Raw genomic sequence first — 19187 nt, 5'->3', positions numbered from 1 at the left:
AAAAAAAAGCCTTGTAGTAGCTTAAAAAAGTCAAAACCATTGTTTTAAATAGGAATTTTAAACTAACGAATATAGATATTGCCAAGCAAATAAGAGGTACCCTGTATACATATACTAGTAGCATTTATCTTAATTGTCTCCTAAACTGGAATACTAAATGAAAAAATTTAGTTGCAGTTGTATTTTCTATCAGGTATGTAGCAAAAAATTTCAAATAATAAATCACCTGATTGTTCTGTTAGACACTGATGTTTAAGTTTTGCTTGGTTAAAAAAATATATAAAAAACTGAAAATCACTTGTTTCATGGCTTGGTTATGTAAATAATGCTGCAATGAACACAGGAACACACATCTTTTATATTAGTGTTTTCATATTTTCTGGATAATACTGATTAGTGGTATTGATCATATGGTACGTCCATTTTCATTCTTTTAGGGAATCTCCATATTGTTTTCCTTAGAGGCTGCCCAAGATTACATTCCCTCCAACAGTGAATGAGTGCTTCTTCTCCAAATACTCCACATTGCTGTTTCCAGTCTTTTTGATATGGGTCACTTCACAGAGGTGAGGTGATATCTAAATGCCAATAACATGACTGGATAAAGAAATCTGGGAATTATATACTTGGTGGAATACTACTCAGCTATTAAAAATAACAAAATAGTATCTATTGAGATGAATAGCTAAATCCTGAGGTGACTGAACTCAGTGAAATGTCAGAAAGTAAATGTTGCCAAATTGGCTTCCCTTGTACAAAAAATAAAGAAATAAGACTGATAAAGAACAGTAAAACTATTATAGTTCTTAGCCTCTGAAAGAGTTAATGGTCACTAGAGGGGACAAGCAAATGGGGATATGGAAACTGTACTTCCCAAATTATACAGCTATGTACATTACTGACAAAAAAAAATATGAAAAGAGGAGCCTAGGAAAACAGTTCTTCTTGATGAAAAAAAAAAAAGATGAAAATCAGACATGTATTATAAAGTTCACTATTTAAAGCTGTTTAACTGCTGAGAGAACACACATATCTTAAGATACTGGTTTATTTAGTCAATGTAGAGAAATATAAGACTACACAGGATAAACATAAGTCACTTTTTATTTTTCACATTTTTTGTGCTTTCTATATTGGTAAGATTTTAAGTTTCAGTTTATTCTAGCAAGATTTTTTTCCCTAGGGCATAACTAAATGTCTTTTTTTGTTTGAGCCTCTTTAGTTAGATGTAAAGCTTCACAAAAACTACTTACATAGAGAAAACATCACAAACAAAATCAAAGCAATATTCTCTTACAGTCTTGCAAGTATTAGCTATCAGATGACATGCTAATAAAATATCAGAAAGGCATTCAGCGGCAGCTTAACTGAAGGAACTCAAAAGTTTTCTTTTTCCAACTTGAATTTCACTTATAACAATTATGAGTAGTCTGATATTCACAGTGAAATGTTAACTCTAATTTATGGTAAGGAAAATACAAAGGAACAAGCAACAATTGTTTCACTTCTTGTTACAATATCAAAATTTTCAATTTCTTCTCTAATGTGTATGAAAATGAAGAAAAATAACTTAATAATTTGAGTCTTATCATCTACAGTTGATGTGTGTTGATTTTGTTATCCGTATTGAATAATGAGATTCTATCCTTGGTATAAATATTTACAAACTGCGTGTTTTCTGTTTTTAAAAGCACGTTTTTTTTTTACTTAAGTATGGCAGGTATCATAATCCATTTAAAAAAGAATTGTAAGCTTTACAAGTATAAATGTAGACTTTTTAAAATGGAAAGTGCCTTCACTTATTAAAAATATCCTAACTTACTATTTCATGCAGTTTTCTTAAAATGCTATCAGAGGAAGATTGTTTCAAGGGTAAATTCATTGATTCTGAGATTGGATTTCAATTTTAAAATAATTTCATTTCAATTCTGGTTCTGACCTTTGTTGTGGAGCCTTGGATAATTTCCTCAACCTTTTTGAGCCCTTTATATGTAACACAGGGCCAATAACATCTCATGGAATTAAATGCAAGTTGTACAATGGCTTGCTAAAATTATGTTTAAAGACCAAATCTAGTTATTATCCTAAACTAGTGCTCTCTCCTGAGTTTCAGTTTAATCATTGTGAGCATGGGCTTTCAAGCCTGAAAATCTGGATTTAAATTCTAGCTTCACCACTTAGCTATGTGATCTTAGGAAAATTACTTGATATTTCAGCGCCTCAGTTTCTTGTATGTATCTGTGAATATTAAAGTACCCATCTCAACAATACCTGGCACTTGCCAGGTACAATGCTATATATCTACTACTTCCAGGTGTAACTTATGGATAATGCAAAGAAGTGAACACTGATAGCAGAGATTGTTCCAGAGAGACTTGAAAGGTCAATTCTATTTAGTTGGTATTAGAAGACATCTGCCTATTTTCAGCATGGAATGAGCCGCAAAGAAGAGCCAACAAGGGGCCTGGCGAAGGAAACTCATCTGCTTTCCAGATCTTCATAAAGTGTTTTCAATTTTTCTGCTTAAACTGAATTTCCAGAACACCACAGCAAGACATATTCAGAATTTAAATATAAATGATTTGGGGATTGCCTGTTATTTTAAATTTTCCACACCTTCTTTCCCCTTCATTAGTTTGGGTAATTAACAATTGATTAAAATTGAAAGCCAGCTTGAAAGGCACAGAAAGAATAAGCAGTAAAGAGGACAGAGAATAAAAACTAAATCATCATGTAATTTAACAGAGAAATGCAAAGCTGAAACTTGAAATATATGAAAAATCTGGAATTTGTTTCATGGATAAGAATCACTGCAGTTGGTGTATTGTATTGATTATAACAAAAAAGTCACTAATATAAAATGAGAAGTCACACTTCTAAGGAAAAAAATAAATTTAAATAACACTCATCTGTGAAATGGGAATGATAACCAGTGCTTACCTCATAGGATTATGAGGATTAAATTATATAAAGTATATAAATTGCTTAGGAAAGCACCTGATACACATTAAGTATCCTTTAAGCATAAGTGATATGATGATGCAAAGGAAGATGATGCTACTGTCTCTGATTGGCAAGACATTCATAAATATGAGTGCTATAAAAATATTCATCTTCAAAGACACTGCTAAATTCCTCAGAACTGATTCTGATTCAATCAGGTTTATAGGCAGTAAGCCTATAAGAGGTTATATGGTTTTCATTAAAATAGCTGTAATGACAGTGAGTTAGGGCTTAACACATACTAGCAATTAATATGGAGAGACCTGTTTTTGCTTGAAAATCGGTAAGATATTAGTAAAAACATGTGTTGCCAAATGTTAAAGTTTGTAATAATCTGAAGATACATATCTTCACTTGGATTAAATATAAATACATCATGTATTGAGAAAGATGCCCTACAATGACAGGAAGCAAAACTCAAAATTTGAAGCTGAATCTATAACATCAATAGAAAGTATTAGTATACTATCAATAGTACTGGGAAAAAATAATCATTTTTCTGAGGTAAAATGAGTAGTAATACAATAAAGGCAACACATGGCCTCTATTACTTTATTAGACTTTCCAGGGCATCACTTTATAGAGAAAGTTAGTTTGTCATTAGCAGAGACAGCATTATTAGAATGTCAACATTTAAGACTGTAATTTATAAAATCAACATCTATAACTGCATGCCTTAAAATGCAAAAAAGTCAAGATAAAGAACTACTACAGGAGAATGTTGAGTGTTCTTAATCTTTCTTCCCAGTGCCTCTCTATAAGAAATACAAATGTCAGATTTTTCTTATAATCCAGAGTTCTGATAATGTAGTAAAGAAATGTAATGGGAGGATGTTCAAGTTAGGTATCAAGACTTATAGATATTTATATGTAAACTAGGTATATTAGAAATCCAAACTCTAATTACTTGGCTCAATTATTAAATTGTCACTGAAATACCAAGTAGCAATTTTATATTTCAATACACTTTGATAAACTTCTTTATGAGGGAAAATTCAAAAAAGGTATGGACAAATTAAGAACTCTGAATGTACAAATAGTTACTTAAATGGGCAAACTAATTTATAGATACCTAAGACTCTTTAAAATTAGTCATAGCAACATAACTAAATTTGAGGTTAGGGTTATGTTTATTTGCTTGCCTCAATTCAAGATTTCATTTTCTTCTTAGAGGATTTTCTGCAATCATTGATCACTTTCCATTAATGGCCCTTATAAATGAACAAAGTTTTATTCATAGCTTACACATACTACACACTCAAGGACACTGACTTTTAATGTCTATGTTTCCCATCTCAAATGATAAAGCTTTTTCTCTTTACCCTGCAAGTCCATCCTGCAGCCCTATACAAATGACCAGACTTCTTTCCTTCATTCTGTTCCAAAAAAGATGTAGATCTGTTTATGATAATTTTTATATAATCTAGAGATAAAAAATATTATAGATCTGGCTGGGTTATAGTTAACATGGTAGAAACTAAGCAAAAATAAAGAACTTTTTTCATACTAATTAAGGAAAGGATTCTGAGGTGACATAAAGCAAAAGATAAGTATGAATGAAGACACTGAATAGGACACAAAAGTTGAAAAAAATTAAAGAAAAAACTAACCACAGCTCTGGGTTTATAGGAAATAATGTAAAAATATTAAGTTTCATTTTCTAGTAAAAAGAACATACCAGTTCATTAACAGAAAAAAAAAATCTTCTTAATGCTTAACTCTATGATGGCAAAATTACTATATGAATTTTTGTACCGAGGAAGTTAACATAATAACCCCTTGGCTACTACTCCATTTCATAATTATGTTATTATATTTCTCTTTGCTTAAATGTACTTCTTATTTGGACCATAACCTTCTTGGGGCTAAGAGCTAGGTGTCTCAATCTGTTTCTCTATACTTACACAGAATGGGGATATAGTTAATTGCATAATGAATGACTATATTTAAGAATACCTTTCTAAACCATATCTTGTTTTGAGGGCATAATTCAATCTCAGTTTTAAGAAACATTTCTATAAAGCAAAATGTCTGCAGTCCAGGGGCTTTATTGTGATCTGAATTCATTCAATGAAAAGGTGTCAAAATATATAAGTTAAAAAAAAATGAGGTAAGAGAGAACTGACATATATATGTAGGGAATGAAAGTCTACAATTCTAAAAGTTAAGATGAAAAGAATTAAAAGTATATTAATTTGTTTCTCTGGGCAAAAAGAAAGTTTTATACCTATAGTGTGGCCATCTCAGAATCATAAGAGAAAAAAAATGATAGCTCTTCCTAATCCAACTCCTTTATTGCTATAGAAACCTGTAACCCAGATACCAAGGAAAAGCCCTGGGTAAATTTAAATGACATTAAAATGCTGTATTACCCTCTGTTCCATTCTGACCCAAGTCACATAGATTGGATGTCTGCTTTATCACTTCACAGTTCTGGTTTTCTGCCTGCTGCTGTAAGCCCTTACTTTCTCAAGAAAGGATCCCGTGTCTAGCCTCCCCAGTCAGTGAGCGAAGCCTTCAACCTTTGTCCTTGTCCCAGTGCTGGATCCTGTTCTTTTTGGCTGCTGTTACTTCATTCCCTTTAAGCAATGAAGTAGGTAGGGCATGCTCCGGAAGAACAGGCAGTTTCTCAGAACTATTACTTACCTTTTGCTGAGTTATCACCAATGTCTTTGTTTTCTGCCACTACAATATACCCCCTAATTCAAACCTGAGCTTACCATGCCCTCTAGATACCCACATAATAATGCTCACTCCTCTGTCTAAAGTCAATCTGTCAAACTGAATAAACTAGCTCTTTCTAAGCCCATCTGAACTCTAGTAGTGAAAAATTTGTGCAGATCTGGCTTCCATCGTTATTATTTCAAGCTCCCTCTAGTATGGATCTACTATGCTTCCATATGAGTCTACCTGGCTTTTAGAAATTAATTTGAGTAAATTTCTTAATAAGGATTGAAGTTTCACTTCTAAGATAGAAGTTAAATGGCTTTGATTGCAAATTTTCTCATCCTGTACGAGCTCTTTTCAATTTGTCAAGTCAAATCAGAGAAGTTACACTTGTTGTGGATCTTATTTGGGAGAGTGCTTACATTGAGTGAACATCATAAGTCTGTAAGAGTAGTAAGAATAGTCCCATTATTAATCGAAATGTGTTTTGCTACAATAGCTCTTGTGAAAGACTTACAATAGTCAATCATGTCCTTATAGCTGAAGTAAAACACAAAATCTCTTACGATCTTTTATAAAACCAGTGGAAAACAAAATACTTCTTATAGAAAGATTTATGTCTAACAAATTAACATGTCACTTTCTCTGGGTTCTCCTTAACATGCTACTGTTACCATTTTACCAATGGTTTCCAATAGTTTCCTGGTAGTCTTTGCTTAATCAAGAGATAAAATGCCCAATCTTTTAGGTCCTAGGTAATAAAATCTAAATGCAGTCCTTTTATGTGGATATTGGAAAAAAAAAATCCAAAGCTAATTCCAATGTAGTAATATACATCTTTTATTCTATAAAAAGACCATATTAAAGATTAGGGAACATTTTCTACATTTCATCCTTTTGAACTATCCTTTTTGGATGTCTTAGAGACATAAAAATATAGATACAAACTAGATCCTCCTTAAGCCTATCAAGAACAGAAATAATTAAATGTAACATCACACTTAAATCACAAAACTGATTGTTTTCCTTTAAGATCAGAACACAAGGACGTCTACTTTAGCTATCTCTATTCATTACTGTACTGGATAGGTTAATTGGGGGATGGGGACATCCAGATAGGACAGGAAAAACTAAGACTTTATAGATTTTGTGAGCTTTCCCACAGATAATCCTGAGAAATCATCCATAAAAACAACTAGAGCCAATAAATGAATTCTATAATGTTACAGAATGCAAGATCAACACACAAAAACAATTGGCTATCTATTTACTAGCAATGAACAATCAATGAACAATCTGAAAATGAAATTATGAACATTCATTTAGAACTGCATCCAAAAAGAAAATACTTGAGAGAGTGCATTTAACACCTTTTTAAAGAAATTCACTAACTGATCCTAAAATTCATATGAAATGCAAGGGACTTAGAGTAACCAAAAAATATTCAAAAGGAAGAACAAAATTGGAAGATTCAGATTTCTGAATTTCAAAATTCGCTATAAAAGTGGTAAGAATTAAGATATCATGGTACTGGTATGAGGATAGGCATATATATCAATGGACAAAAACTGAGAGTCCAGAAGCAAACACTTCTATTTACAGACATACATGCTAAGACAAACCTAAAGAAAAAGAAAGGCTGAGGTGACTGAATATTCATATTCAAAGGAGTTAAGTTAAACCTCACTTCATACAATGTATGAAAATTAGTGACAAAAACGTACAAATAAATAAACTGGAATCATGAAAAAAAAAACCTTCTGTACTTCAAAGAACATCACTCAGAGTGGAAAAATAACAGACAAAATGGAAGAATATATTTGCATATTATGTAACTGATAAAGGAACTTGAATCGAGAATAAATAAGGACCTTGTACAACTCAGTAGTTGTACACAATTAAAAATGGCAAAGGGGTTTAATAGATATTTAGCCAAAGAAAATACATCAATGCTTAATAAGCACATCAAAAGAGGCTAAAATCATTAGTAAATAGAGAAATTTAATCAACACCACAATATAAAGTGCCAGTTCACCACCATTAGGATACCTAAAAGAAGACAGATAATAAATTGTGTGCTGATGAGGTTGCAGAGAAATTTGAAGTTCATAGAATGGTAGTGGTATCATATGGGGAGTGATGTCTAAACATATGGAGCTTCTTCTGGAATGAAGAAAAATTTTTATAATTAAGTAGTGATTATGGCTGTACAAGTGTGTGAGTGAAATAAAGTTATTGAATTGTACGCTTCAATGGATGAATTTCATACGTGAATTATATATCAATAAAACTCATCAACAAATATCAAGTCTATCTCAACAAACATGAATTATATCTTAAAAATTTTAAAAACATTAAGAATGTTTTAAGTACATTAAGAATGGGAAAAGGAAAACAAGCTAATTATTAAATAAAACAACAATGCTAACCTGATGATTAGGGGTGATATAGAAAGTTTCCTAGATTTACTCCATACCCTGCCATACAACAGTGTGAAGATGCAACTGTAACTTAGTTTGGGAAGACTTGATTGAGAAGACCACACTTTGAAGAGTGAGTCATCAAGAAGCAATCTTCTCAGTCAGTCTGAGGGTTGGGGGCAGCAGCAGATGGGAGATTATAAAAGACGAACACCAAGAGTAAAAAGGGTAGTATCTAAAGTAAAAGAATTGTGTAGGCAGACTTCTCAAATTAGTCAATATTCAAATGGAGGGTAGGAAGAGGACGTTCAATGAGTAAAGGTGTTATTGTTAATGCTTATTTTCTATACATATCACTCAATTAGTTTTGTAGATGACTAGTTCCTGTTGTTGTAATATATATTATGCCAAGTTTGAAGTAGGAGGAATAAAAGCAATATTGGATTCTTTATTCTCAAGCTGTTTCCAGATCATTTTGGTAAAATCACAGAGATAAAAGATAACAATGACAAAATTTATTAGTGTGTACTGAGGTTTCAAATTATGAAATATGGAAATACTGCAGAAAAATGATTTTTTATTTATTTTCATAATTTTGACTATGAAAAATCCAGGAGAGAAATTTTTTTCAGTTGAGAAGGGGGCAATGCTATTAGTAAAAATGAGAATGAGCATACCTTGTGGGCATTTGGATTCACATTCAGGAAACATTAATTTTTAAAACTAGAATTCTATAATTTAGCACTCAAGCTTTGCTTTAGGTAGGGACATGCAGAAAGGATACACATATGTGCTTTGATGCAAGTTATCATCATTTGTAGACATCAGAACTAGTATTCAAACCCATGTATATTTTTCCAATTTTTGTGTTCTTTTATTATAAGACCCTTGGAGGCCAGGAGTAGAGGTACAGTGCGATGGAATAATGGCAACAAGGAAATTAGACTGGAACTGAAAACTTATTTTGGTAAAAACACAGCTATGAAAAAATAATCAAATTTTACAGAGGACTTTAAAGTCACAGAGAAGAGAAATGGTGCAATGGATTATAGGAAGTCGATGTGATTCTGGAATAGCATGGAAAGAGGGGTTGTTTAACCATACTGCAATATAGAGTGATGTGAAGGAGAAACAGCAAGTAGGGCATAGGTAGTGATACATTCTGTGAAATAATGATATTAGTAGTAGGCAGAAAGGGAAAAAGACATGATCAAAATCTCAGAGAGAAAAAAAAAAGATAAAATGAGCTGCCTGACTAGCTATAGAGGAAAAGGATGAGTTAAAATAAAAATGAACAAATTCAGTCACTCCTTTAAATAGTGGGTCTTCTTAGTATTTATTATAATTTATTTAGTAGGTAATAAGGAGAAAAATCAAATCTAAATATATAGGGAATTCTGTTGAGCTAATGAACAAATCATACCTGTATATATGACTCTGACAATACCTCATTTATTCTATTAACCATAATTATGAAACATCCAGTGTATGAAAATATTTTCCAAAAATATGCATGATTACTATTGTTAATTACTCTATATATATCATGCTTGGATTACCGTCATATACACCTTTATATGTTTCAATATGTGTGTCTAAGGAAGTTATACTAACTCACTCGCCCTTCTTATTTAGTTTTCTAAGTACAATGTCACTAACCCCATAGAGAATTTGTCTCCTTGATAGCTTTAAGTGTGTTTCTTCCTCACCACTCCTACTACCAACACTGGTAAAGACCATCTTGCAATAACTCCTACAATTAATGTTATTAAAATCCATCAAGGGTGGTATCTAATATATGCATGGCAAGAAATAAAATGGAATAGATGAGCTAAAAATATAACTTATGGTTTCTCTAAGAATACTACAAAATGGTTAGAAAAACTATACTGTTTTCTTAATAATTAAAGAATTATGACAGCAAGCCATCAAAGTTGAAATCATTCCACACAGTAACATGCTATTTGTATCATGTACACATTCAAACCAGAAATCCTAGCTATATGAGTAAAGGGTATTTGATTAAAGATTTGCTTTGTTCTGGGATAATAAACTGAAAAATAATCCATGCTACCAGTACACCCAGAGGATCTTGTGGCTTGTTCAAAAATTGGAGTACCTCTTAGACATGGAAATCAGTAAGGACAGTACAAGAAGGGACAGTGAGAAGAGATCCATTATTCATTGAACAAGAAGTGGGTGGAAAGAAAAGGCTAATGTTTGTACTCCCAGGATGCCTAAAAACCATGGCTCATTTGCAGGGCATTTCTGTGGATGGGAGAGCACAGTAGAGGGGAGGCTTATATCACACTGACTGATGGGATGTATGTGTGAAGGAAAGAGCTGGAGTGCTCTCAGCAGGCCCAATCCTCATTAAAAGGAACAAGGACAGTGCCCTGGGCTGTGTCCTCCTACACCCATCCCTTGGGACTGACCTGGGGGGGGGGGGTTTCACTGACAAGGTACAGAAACTCAGGTCAGGAACACAGAAATGGATATTGGCAGTGCCACAAGCAAGAGACACCCCCCTGCTCTTATTCTCACCAGCATCTAGAACCTTGCAGACTACTACATCTGCAATGCACAAAAGACTGGAAAGAATATATATACACAGAACCACCTGTTGGAACTAATGCAAATCTCTTACTCTGTAAAATACAGTTTATGTTACAGTCACTTTAAAAAAAAAAGGGGGGGGGGTGAGCAAATGGGCAGAGAAAAAAGTACAACAGATGGTGCCTTGACATCTTAAAGGGAAAGGACAACTTCCCAGAGTCCAAACACAAAGACATGGAAGAGTTTAGACTTCTATCAATAGAGTGCAAAATCACCATGATAAAGAAATTAAAAGAACAGGTTAAACCAAGAATTGGTTAACATCTGAAAATCAACCAATGTAATTTACTATACAATGACAGGAAAAATTAGAAACATATAATAATATCAATATATGCTGAGAAAAAAATTTGCTAATATTTAACAATCATTTATGATTTAACCTCCCCCAATGGCAGAATATATATGAACACTATAAAAGTCATATATGACAAACCCACGTTTAAGATCATACTTAATGATGAAAAACTGAGAGCTTTTTCTCTAAGATCAGGTACAAGACAGATGTCCACTTTCACTACTACTATTCAACATAATACTGGGAGTACTGGTCTGAGTAACCAGGTAAAAAGAAGATGTAAAAGGACTCCAAACTGGGAACAAGCTAAAATCATCACTATTTGCAGTTGATGTATCAGTTAAAACTGTACCAAAAATTTATTACAAACAATATATTAGCACAGTGAAGTTGCAGAAATCAATCTATAAAAATCAGTTATGTTACATGTGTTAATAATGAACTAGAAGAGGAAAAAAATCAAGAACACAACCCGTTACTAAGACATACCTAGGAAAAAACTTAACAAAGGACCTGTACACTTAAAACTATAAAATTTTGAGAAAAGAAACAGAAAAAGACACAAAGAAACAGAAAGCTATTCCTTCCTCATGGACTGGAAGAATTATTATGGCTAAAATGTCCATTTTACAGAAAGCAATGTAAATATTCAATGCAATTCCCACCAGAGTTTCAATAGAACTCTTCAAAGAAATGGAATGAACATCACTGAAATTTATATTGAACCATGAAAAATTCCAAATAGCCAAAGCAATTATGATAAAGAGAAAAAAAAAAGGAAGTATATCACTACTAGACTTCAAACTGAACTACAAAGCTAAACTAGTCAAAACTATGTTTACCTTTATACTTTTTCAAAAAGATTTATTTTTATTTATTTATGCATATAAGAACTGGCATGTAGGCCAGGGTTGCAGAGGGTGAGAGGATGCACCACAGGCAGATGGGTAGCAGAATAGATGGATCTGTTAAAATATACTACTGAGGGGAGCAGTGGTTTGCTCTGAGGGAAGAGGCCTGCTGTACCACATGGGTTAATTCCCTGGCCAGAGATCAAAGTTATGACCTGGCTAGAGATAGCTTGATAACACTGAGCTACAAAGAGGTCCCAAACATTATGCTTTTATAATAAAAACAGGTTCGCCGGACAATAGAATAGATTTGAGGGCCTAGCAATAAATTCACACAGTTAATCTATGATCAAAGAGCTAAGAGTATCATTGGAAAATAGAATGACATTTCAAATTTTGTTGGGAAAACGGAACAGTTACATGTTCACAAATAAAATTAAACCACCTACCATATCATATACAAAAATTTACTCAAAGTGGATTAAAGATTTGTATGTAAGATTCCAAACAATTAAATACAGGTAATAAAATAGATTCCATGAAATTGGCCTCAGTTTATATATTTGGGGACTAGATACCTAATGTAAGTGTAACAAAAGCAAAAATAAACACATGGAACTACACCAAATGACACAGTGAAAGAATTATGACAAAAGAAAACGAAATGACAACCAAAATGAAATAGTGCATCTTGAATGGGAGAAAATACTTGCAGGTACTACATTTCATAAGGGGCTGATATGGAAGAGCTACAAAGAACTCAACTCTATAAAATAAAAACAAATAATCCAATAAAAAACTTGGAAGAAAAGATCTAAGTAGACACTTATCGGAAGATGTGCAGATAGCCAATAGTCAGGTTGAAAAAATTGCCCATCTGATGAATTCTCAGGGAAATGCAAATCAAAACCACAATGAGATACTTGTTACTCCAGAGAATGATCCACATCCAAATGGCCAAAAACAGTAGGGCTTAAACACTAAGTCTAAGGCATATCTTCGCACTGGTATGTTCAGTGCAGCCCTATTTACATTTCCAATTTAAGGAAGCAAAATTGTGAGCAAAGAGAGATAAGTGGATTAAGAGGATGTGTTATATATACCAGATATTAAACAAAGATGAACTTTTGACATTTTTGACAACATTATGCAAAGTGAAATAAGCCAGAAGGAGAAAGACAAATGCTGAATCATTTTATTCATATATGGAATCTAGAGAAACCAAAAAAATGTTAGACAATACCAAACTCTCCCAAAAAGTGTCTGACTATACAACTGAGGAGAAGGCAAGAGTGGAAGGAAATGAGGAAGGGGCACAATGGACTATGGTGAAGGGTGCTAGGTGCCTTGGTGATAGGTGTGCTTTGGTAACATACACTGGAAGTGGTGGGGTCCTATATTTTTGAGCACTATCCACTGTTGAAAACCAATGTTACCTTAATTAAAAAGTCATTTAAAAAAAAAAGTGCAAGTCATAGAACAAAAGACCATTTGTTTTCACTAAATTACCTACATTTTAAAAGAGGTTTTTAGATTGGTATCCATGATATATAACTCAATATTATAACAGTGTTATTATTAAAACACAATAATAATATACCCTCACCATGTTGCTTCCACAAAAAGGGGAAGAAAACAGGTTTTTGACAAGTGCTTCTGAACTAGAACTATGGTGCTGCATGCTGTCTGATATGAACATGTATCAATGTGTAAAGCTGTGCCCCTGAAACTTATCTAGCATAGTAAACCAATAGTAAATCAATAGAAAATTTTTAAGAAAAAATGTGCTTTGACCCAAATTATTTTGATATTATGGCTCAGTATTTTTGGTTTACTTCTTCTTATTCTACCTCTCCTCAATGCTGATTTCCAGAAACCCAACTTTTACCTCTGTTCACTGATCATGTTAAGCAGACATCCGACCAATGTGCAATTTATTTTGTACTTTATAGAGCAAATATAAATGATGCTTCTTTAAAGTCATAATTAGCTGACAGCACTAAAGGTAAAAACAGTTCATTTAGCCCAATTTCATTTTCTCTTCTGTGTAAATCCAAATCATGCTTTAGGCAATTTGAAAAGATCAACTCAGAGTGGACTGAGCTTGAGTGTTCTTACACAAGCTAAGTCCAAAAACTAGTCCTCTATCAGCTGCTGAAGGTCAGCTTAGACTGCCTGGAGGGTAGGGAGCCCAGCATGAGACAATGGCAGGAAAATAGAGTTCCCTTCATTCCTTAATTCACATGCAAGTGAGGTGCCAATCAAGTGCTGACAAGCATGGAGAAGCCAAAATCAAAAGTGGGTAGAGATACACTTTCTAAAGAAGCAGTTTTCACACATTTCTAAGTGATATTTTTAATAGAGGCTGTGAATGCACAATATTAACAAAAATAAATAAAAGTAGTAAGAAAAACGGCCTCTTTATCAGCTTGGACTATTTGGTAAACTAAAAAAAGATTTACTTAATGTATTTTACAAAAAATATCAACACTCATTTGACCAAAGAAAGAATCTGAATACAAATTCACTTATTGAGGATCGCAAATAGGGAAGGTAAGGAGGGTTAAGACTGAAAACTGGGCCTTGTCACATAAAGCTAACTCTTTTCCAAATAAATAAAAAGGCTGAGATCCTTTATGTTGCCAAACTGACCATCACCTAGAAAGACAAGAGCAAAGCAGTCTGAAATGATCAACGCTGTAAACCATGGAATCACTTTATCAAAGTGACTGGTGAAAGAGATGATGAAAAAGCTTAAAAACTGGATTATTTTTTAATGACAATTTCCAATAAATGAGCTAGAATTTTTAGCAACTAATGTAAGATATAAGCAAGCTGCATTATTTGTAGATTACACATTTTTTGAATGAATTTGATAAACATATTTTGATTATAACTATTCATTCTATTATGTACAATGCGATTTCTAAGACAAATTTAAGGCTTCATAAATGATGGCTTAGTAACTATAACTATATACTAACATTAGTTAAACATACAAAATATAACAGTACAGGCATATTACTTTAAAAAATTCATTATTAGTTCATAAAATAAATAGCTTTTCTTTTTTGCCTTTTAATTGCAAGTTGCTACCATAGCTGTTTTATGAACATCTACTTTTACTAGGATGAGAAGTTTAGATGGCTGGAAATTTGGGATATAATAGGATGAGAATAAAAGCAGTGAAAGGTAAATTTTTAGTACCACTTTTTCTTCTTAGTATAGTAATGGAAAATGCCCATACTTGTTATGAGGTTAGACCTGATCAGGTTCCAAGATTTACTATCATGAAATGAACACAGGTTTTGAAAATGAATCTCTATTTATAATATATTCTTCAGGAACCTAATACTTTAATATAGGGTATAATTATAAATTATGTGCTCAGTTTTCAAAAACAATTAGCAAAATATGAAAGCTATACAACTTGTTATGCTCTGTTCAAAAGTAATTTATTTTCAAATATCTATCACTGGCAGCCTATGTAACTTAAAATACAATTATGCAAAATTTTAATTTAGCAAATGGCAAGGCAAATTGTAGACTAAGTCCTGACTAGTACCTGTTTTCAGACAATAAACATTGTAAGTAATTGTATTTATTGGTAAAACTATACTTGCCACAGTTTAAATTCAAAAAAGATTTTCTGAAAATCCATAATCTTAAAAAAAAAAAGTCAACTTGAATCTGGGTAGTAGAAAACGTTTCTATGAATTCAAACATGATGCTACAGACTGCGGCTTCTCTTGTAAGGTGTGTGTGTGTGTGTATGTGTGCGTGTGTGTGTATGCATGGGCACTGAGTTTTTAAATAAGTGTAAAACTTAATGACCTTTTTAAAAAGCTAAACATTTACTAATATCCAAATGATTTAATGTCTGATGGTATAGAATATTATTGAAACAACAAAAAAAACCAAACCATAAGATATCCACAATTCACATTCTCATAAGTTAATATTAAATTTTTGAATGCATGTAAAAGATGGAATTTTATACATTGTACTTATGTGAATATCCAAAGAAGATGAATATCTGTCTATATTTTAAACACCATGACTTCCCTCCTAGAATATAGTATAGACTAGAAAAGAACACTGTTCAAATTTAAGCAAAAACAAAAGCTTTACAAATATTTTATTTTTTGTCTTTTAAAAATGCTTTTGAAATTAAACAAAATTACCTTAAATATATTAATCCGCTTGTATCAAAAATTATGCAAAACTCATCAGTATACAATATTGTTTGTTTAGAGAAAATCCATTTTACTGTATCTGAAACTGCTTTTTTTTATAAGTTGCCACTATGTTTATTATGACTTCATTACATAACCCCATCAAAGTTACTTCAGAAAAAGTAGCAAATATATCACCATCTATATTTTAAAGCTTCAACAAGGTATGTTACAGTAAATAGACTTCTCAGTGCTGGCACTGCCTGACAGATATGTGATGTGCCAGTGGTTATATTATATTCCTCCTCCCATGCGTGCACCTCCTGCGGAGATAGCAGACTACAGAAGCTGACCCTTACTGAGACCATCTTGTCTCTCTGACAAAGCTCCTTTTTAACTTCTTACTTACTGGTTACTTCCTGTGATGGAGAAAAACTTTAGCTCAGCTTGTGATAATTTCACAGGCCCTGAGGACCCTGACCCTAATAGCCTCAAGGTCAGAAGTCAAGTCTTGTTCTGAAACATCTGTGTGCTTTATATTAAAGTGGAACAAAAGTAGAGAAATATCCACCAGTGTGTGACAAGAAGGACAGGCAAAATAGGACCAACACACTGGTCATCTGTTACTTTGTCATCTTAAGTTCATTTGAAAAACTGTTCAAAATTCAGTTAAATTCCAAATTTTATGTACAGGCCTTTGTAAACTAATTCAAGGCAAAATATGGAAATTTATGTTTTACACCAATTGGAATAGTTTTTCAGGCTTTCAGATATAATTTCAGGTACTCTAGGAGTCAATGAAATCTCACATTTTCAGTAATTTAATGACTTACAGAGGAAAGTTATGTATATGGTATAAATCTACACATCTGTGAGCAAACTGTTATCTGTATCAGCAGGGATTAAAAGAATTATTGGAAAGATAACATTTATATTTTAAAAATGGTTTCCATTAATGAGTTAAAGAATCCTAGGTATTATATATTGAAATGAATTCATCAGGGTTAAAAGTACTAGAAACTAATTTCCAATGGGGAAACTGATTTAAGAAATGAATGATTTAATTTATTTATTGATCTTAATAAAAGCATAAGCATTTGTAGATTTAAGTAGGCTAAAAAATGATCATGTGTCACCGAGTTTTATCTTTAAAGGATGTGGGTAAGCAATAAGGTATAGGATAAGTGAAAAAAAGGCATGTCAATATATTTAATGTTGATGACAAAAAATAATATAGTGACATGTATAAATGTAAAAATTAGAATGCCTACTTACAGCTATTTGGGTTTAAAACTATAAAATATACCTTTACCAAATGAATCATTTATTACAGCATTGATACTTCCTTGAGACTGAAGAGTTATCAACATGAAGGCACAAATTCTTCTTCGATACATGATTATTACTGATTATTACTCACTAACCACTCCTACTGGCACAAAGTGTGGTAATTGTAATAGAGCATATAATATAGACAAGTTCAACATATTGATAATTTTTACCATAATATACACATAATTTCATTTCTAAGAATCAATTTTGACATGTAAGTATACGGACAAATAGTTAAGTCCTATATAAGAAGCAGATTAATAAGCTTTTTGATAGTCATAATAGTAATTATATAGATTCTGATCAAGTACTAATTTGTAGAGCTAAAAGTCTGATTATCGAATTATACCCAAATATTCAAAGGGTCTATAGAAATTTTAAGCACTTTACAGATAACATATATGTAAATCAGGTGCATAAATAACAGGTAACATACATGTCATAAATATATAAAGTGAGCTATAATATTGAAAATAAAAAGTAATGTACATAAGTGGGACAGACAAAATTTTTCTGGTTAGCTCTACCAGAAAAAAATAAGTATTACTCAAAATAGTACTGACACTAAGAAAAGGGGAAAAGAAGGTATAGAGTAAGGAGTTCATGAATTAAGAAAAAGATAAATGCACACTTACTAGTTCAACAAAAGCAAGTCCTCCATAGCTGTGAGCAACAAAAAATACATTTTCAGCTGCAGATTGGGCAATGAAATGGTCCCACACATAAATTGCATGTTCTTCAGGAGATCCATTTTCCTATAAAGAAAACAAGTGTTATATATAATGTACTATACCTAATCATTATCATATTAGTCTAAAATTAAATTTTATGTTGCTTACATAGCCAAGATATAAGATGGTTATACCTCATTCAAACTAATAATACAAAAGAAAAATGAATTGAAAATTAAAATTGGAGAATAAATTAGTATTAAACTTTAGTGTTAAAGCTAATCTTAATTGTGAATATAATTTGAAACAAATTATTCAAAATAAGCACATTTTTGAGGAGAAAATGCAAACTGGGCATATCTGAGATACTGAAATATATCTAAGTATATTAGACTTGCAGAGGAGAAAATCAGTGATCATAAAACTTAAGGAAAAGAAAAAGATAGTTACATTTCTAATTTATATTTGAATATACATATACAAATAGATTATTTGACATGAAGCTAAGTATTTGTAAGCTGATAAAAAGCATAACAAATACTTTCTGTTTAAATTATTAAAAACATACTTTTTCAAAAGCATTTTCTAATAGACCTTATTTCTAGGACTGGAAGAAATTTAAACATATAGACGTAAGGGGCCTTTGCCTGTCTCCTAAACTTGCCAAACCCAAAAGCTAAATAATACTGATCAAAAGTCACACTGCCAAAAAAATAAAACATCATCAAAAAGTTTTTTTTTTTTTTTTAAAGATTTTATTTTATTTGTGCATACAGAACTGGGATACAGACCAGAGATGTGGAGGGTGAGAGAATTCACCAGAGACAGAGTGGAGTGCAGAACAGGCAGATCAACGAAATACACTGCTGAGGGGAGCAGCGGGCGGGTCAGGAGAGGTCTGCCACGCCATGTGGTCACCTCCGGGGCAGGCGGGAATCGAACTCATGAGGAAGCGGCTTTAGATTCTCAGTGCTGTGCTTTAACCCACTGCGCCACCAGGGAGGGCCTCATCAAAAAGTTTTATACCAATATTTCTTGGAAGGTTTAACACCAAAAACCAAAAATCTTAAGAATGTCAAGATATTAGACAATGAACACAATTTATTCATATTTTACATGTTAGATATTTTGTAGTATCACATTAAAGTCTAGAT

The 19187-nt window shown here is 32.4% G+C and overlaps 1 protein-coding gene across 1 annotated transcript in view; it reads right to left on the bottom strand.

The window, feature by feature from the left end:
- FAM172A (family with sequence similarity 172, member A) overlaps positions 1–19187 on the bottom strand; it is a 364503-nt gene that overhangs the window by 158462 nt on the left and 186854 nt on the right. Inside the window, exon 8 of the mRNA XM_004678134.2 lies at positions 17998–18117. Coding sequence (XP_004678191.1) covers positions 17998–18117 — 120 coding nt within the window. The remainder of the gene's footprint in view (positions 1–17997; positions 18118–19187) is intronic.

Source organism: Condylura cristata, unplaced genomic scaffold (genome assembly GCF_000260355.1).
Source record: "Condylura cristata isolate star-nosed mole 26May11 unplaced genomic scaffold, ConCri1.0 scaffold00007, whole genome shotgun sequence".
Taxonomy (NCBI): domain Eukaryota; kingdom Metazoa; phylum Chordata; class Mammalia; order Eulipotyphla; family Talpidae; genus Condylura; species Condylura cristata.
The sequence above is the reverse complement of the archived record's forward strand: the minus strand, read 5'-3'. Positions and strand labels throughout refer to the sequence as shown.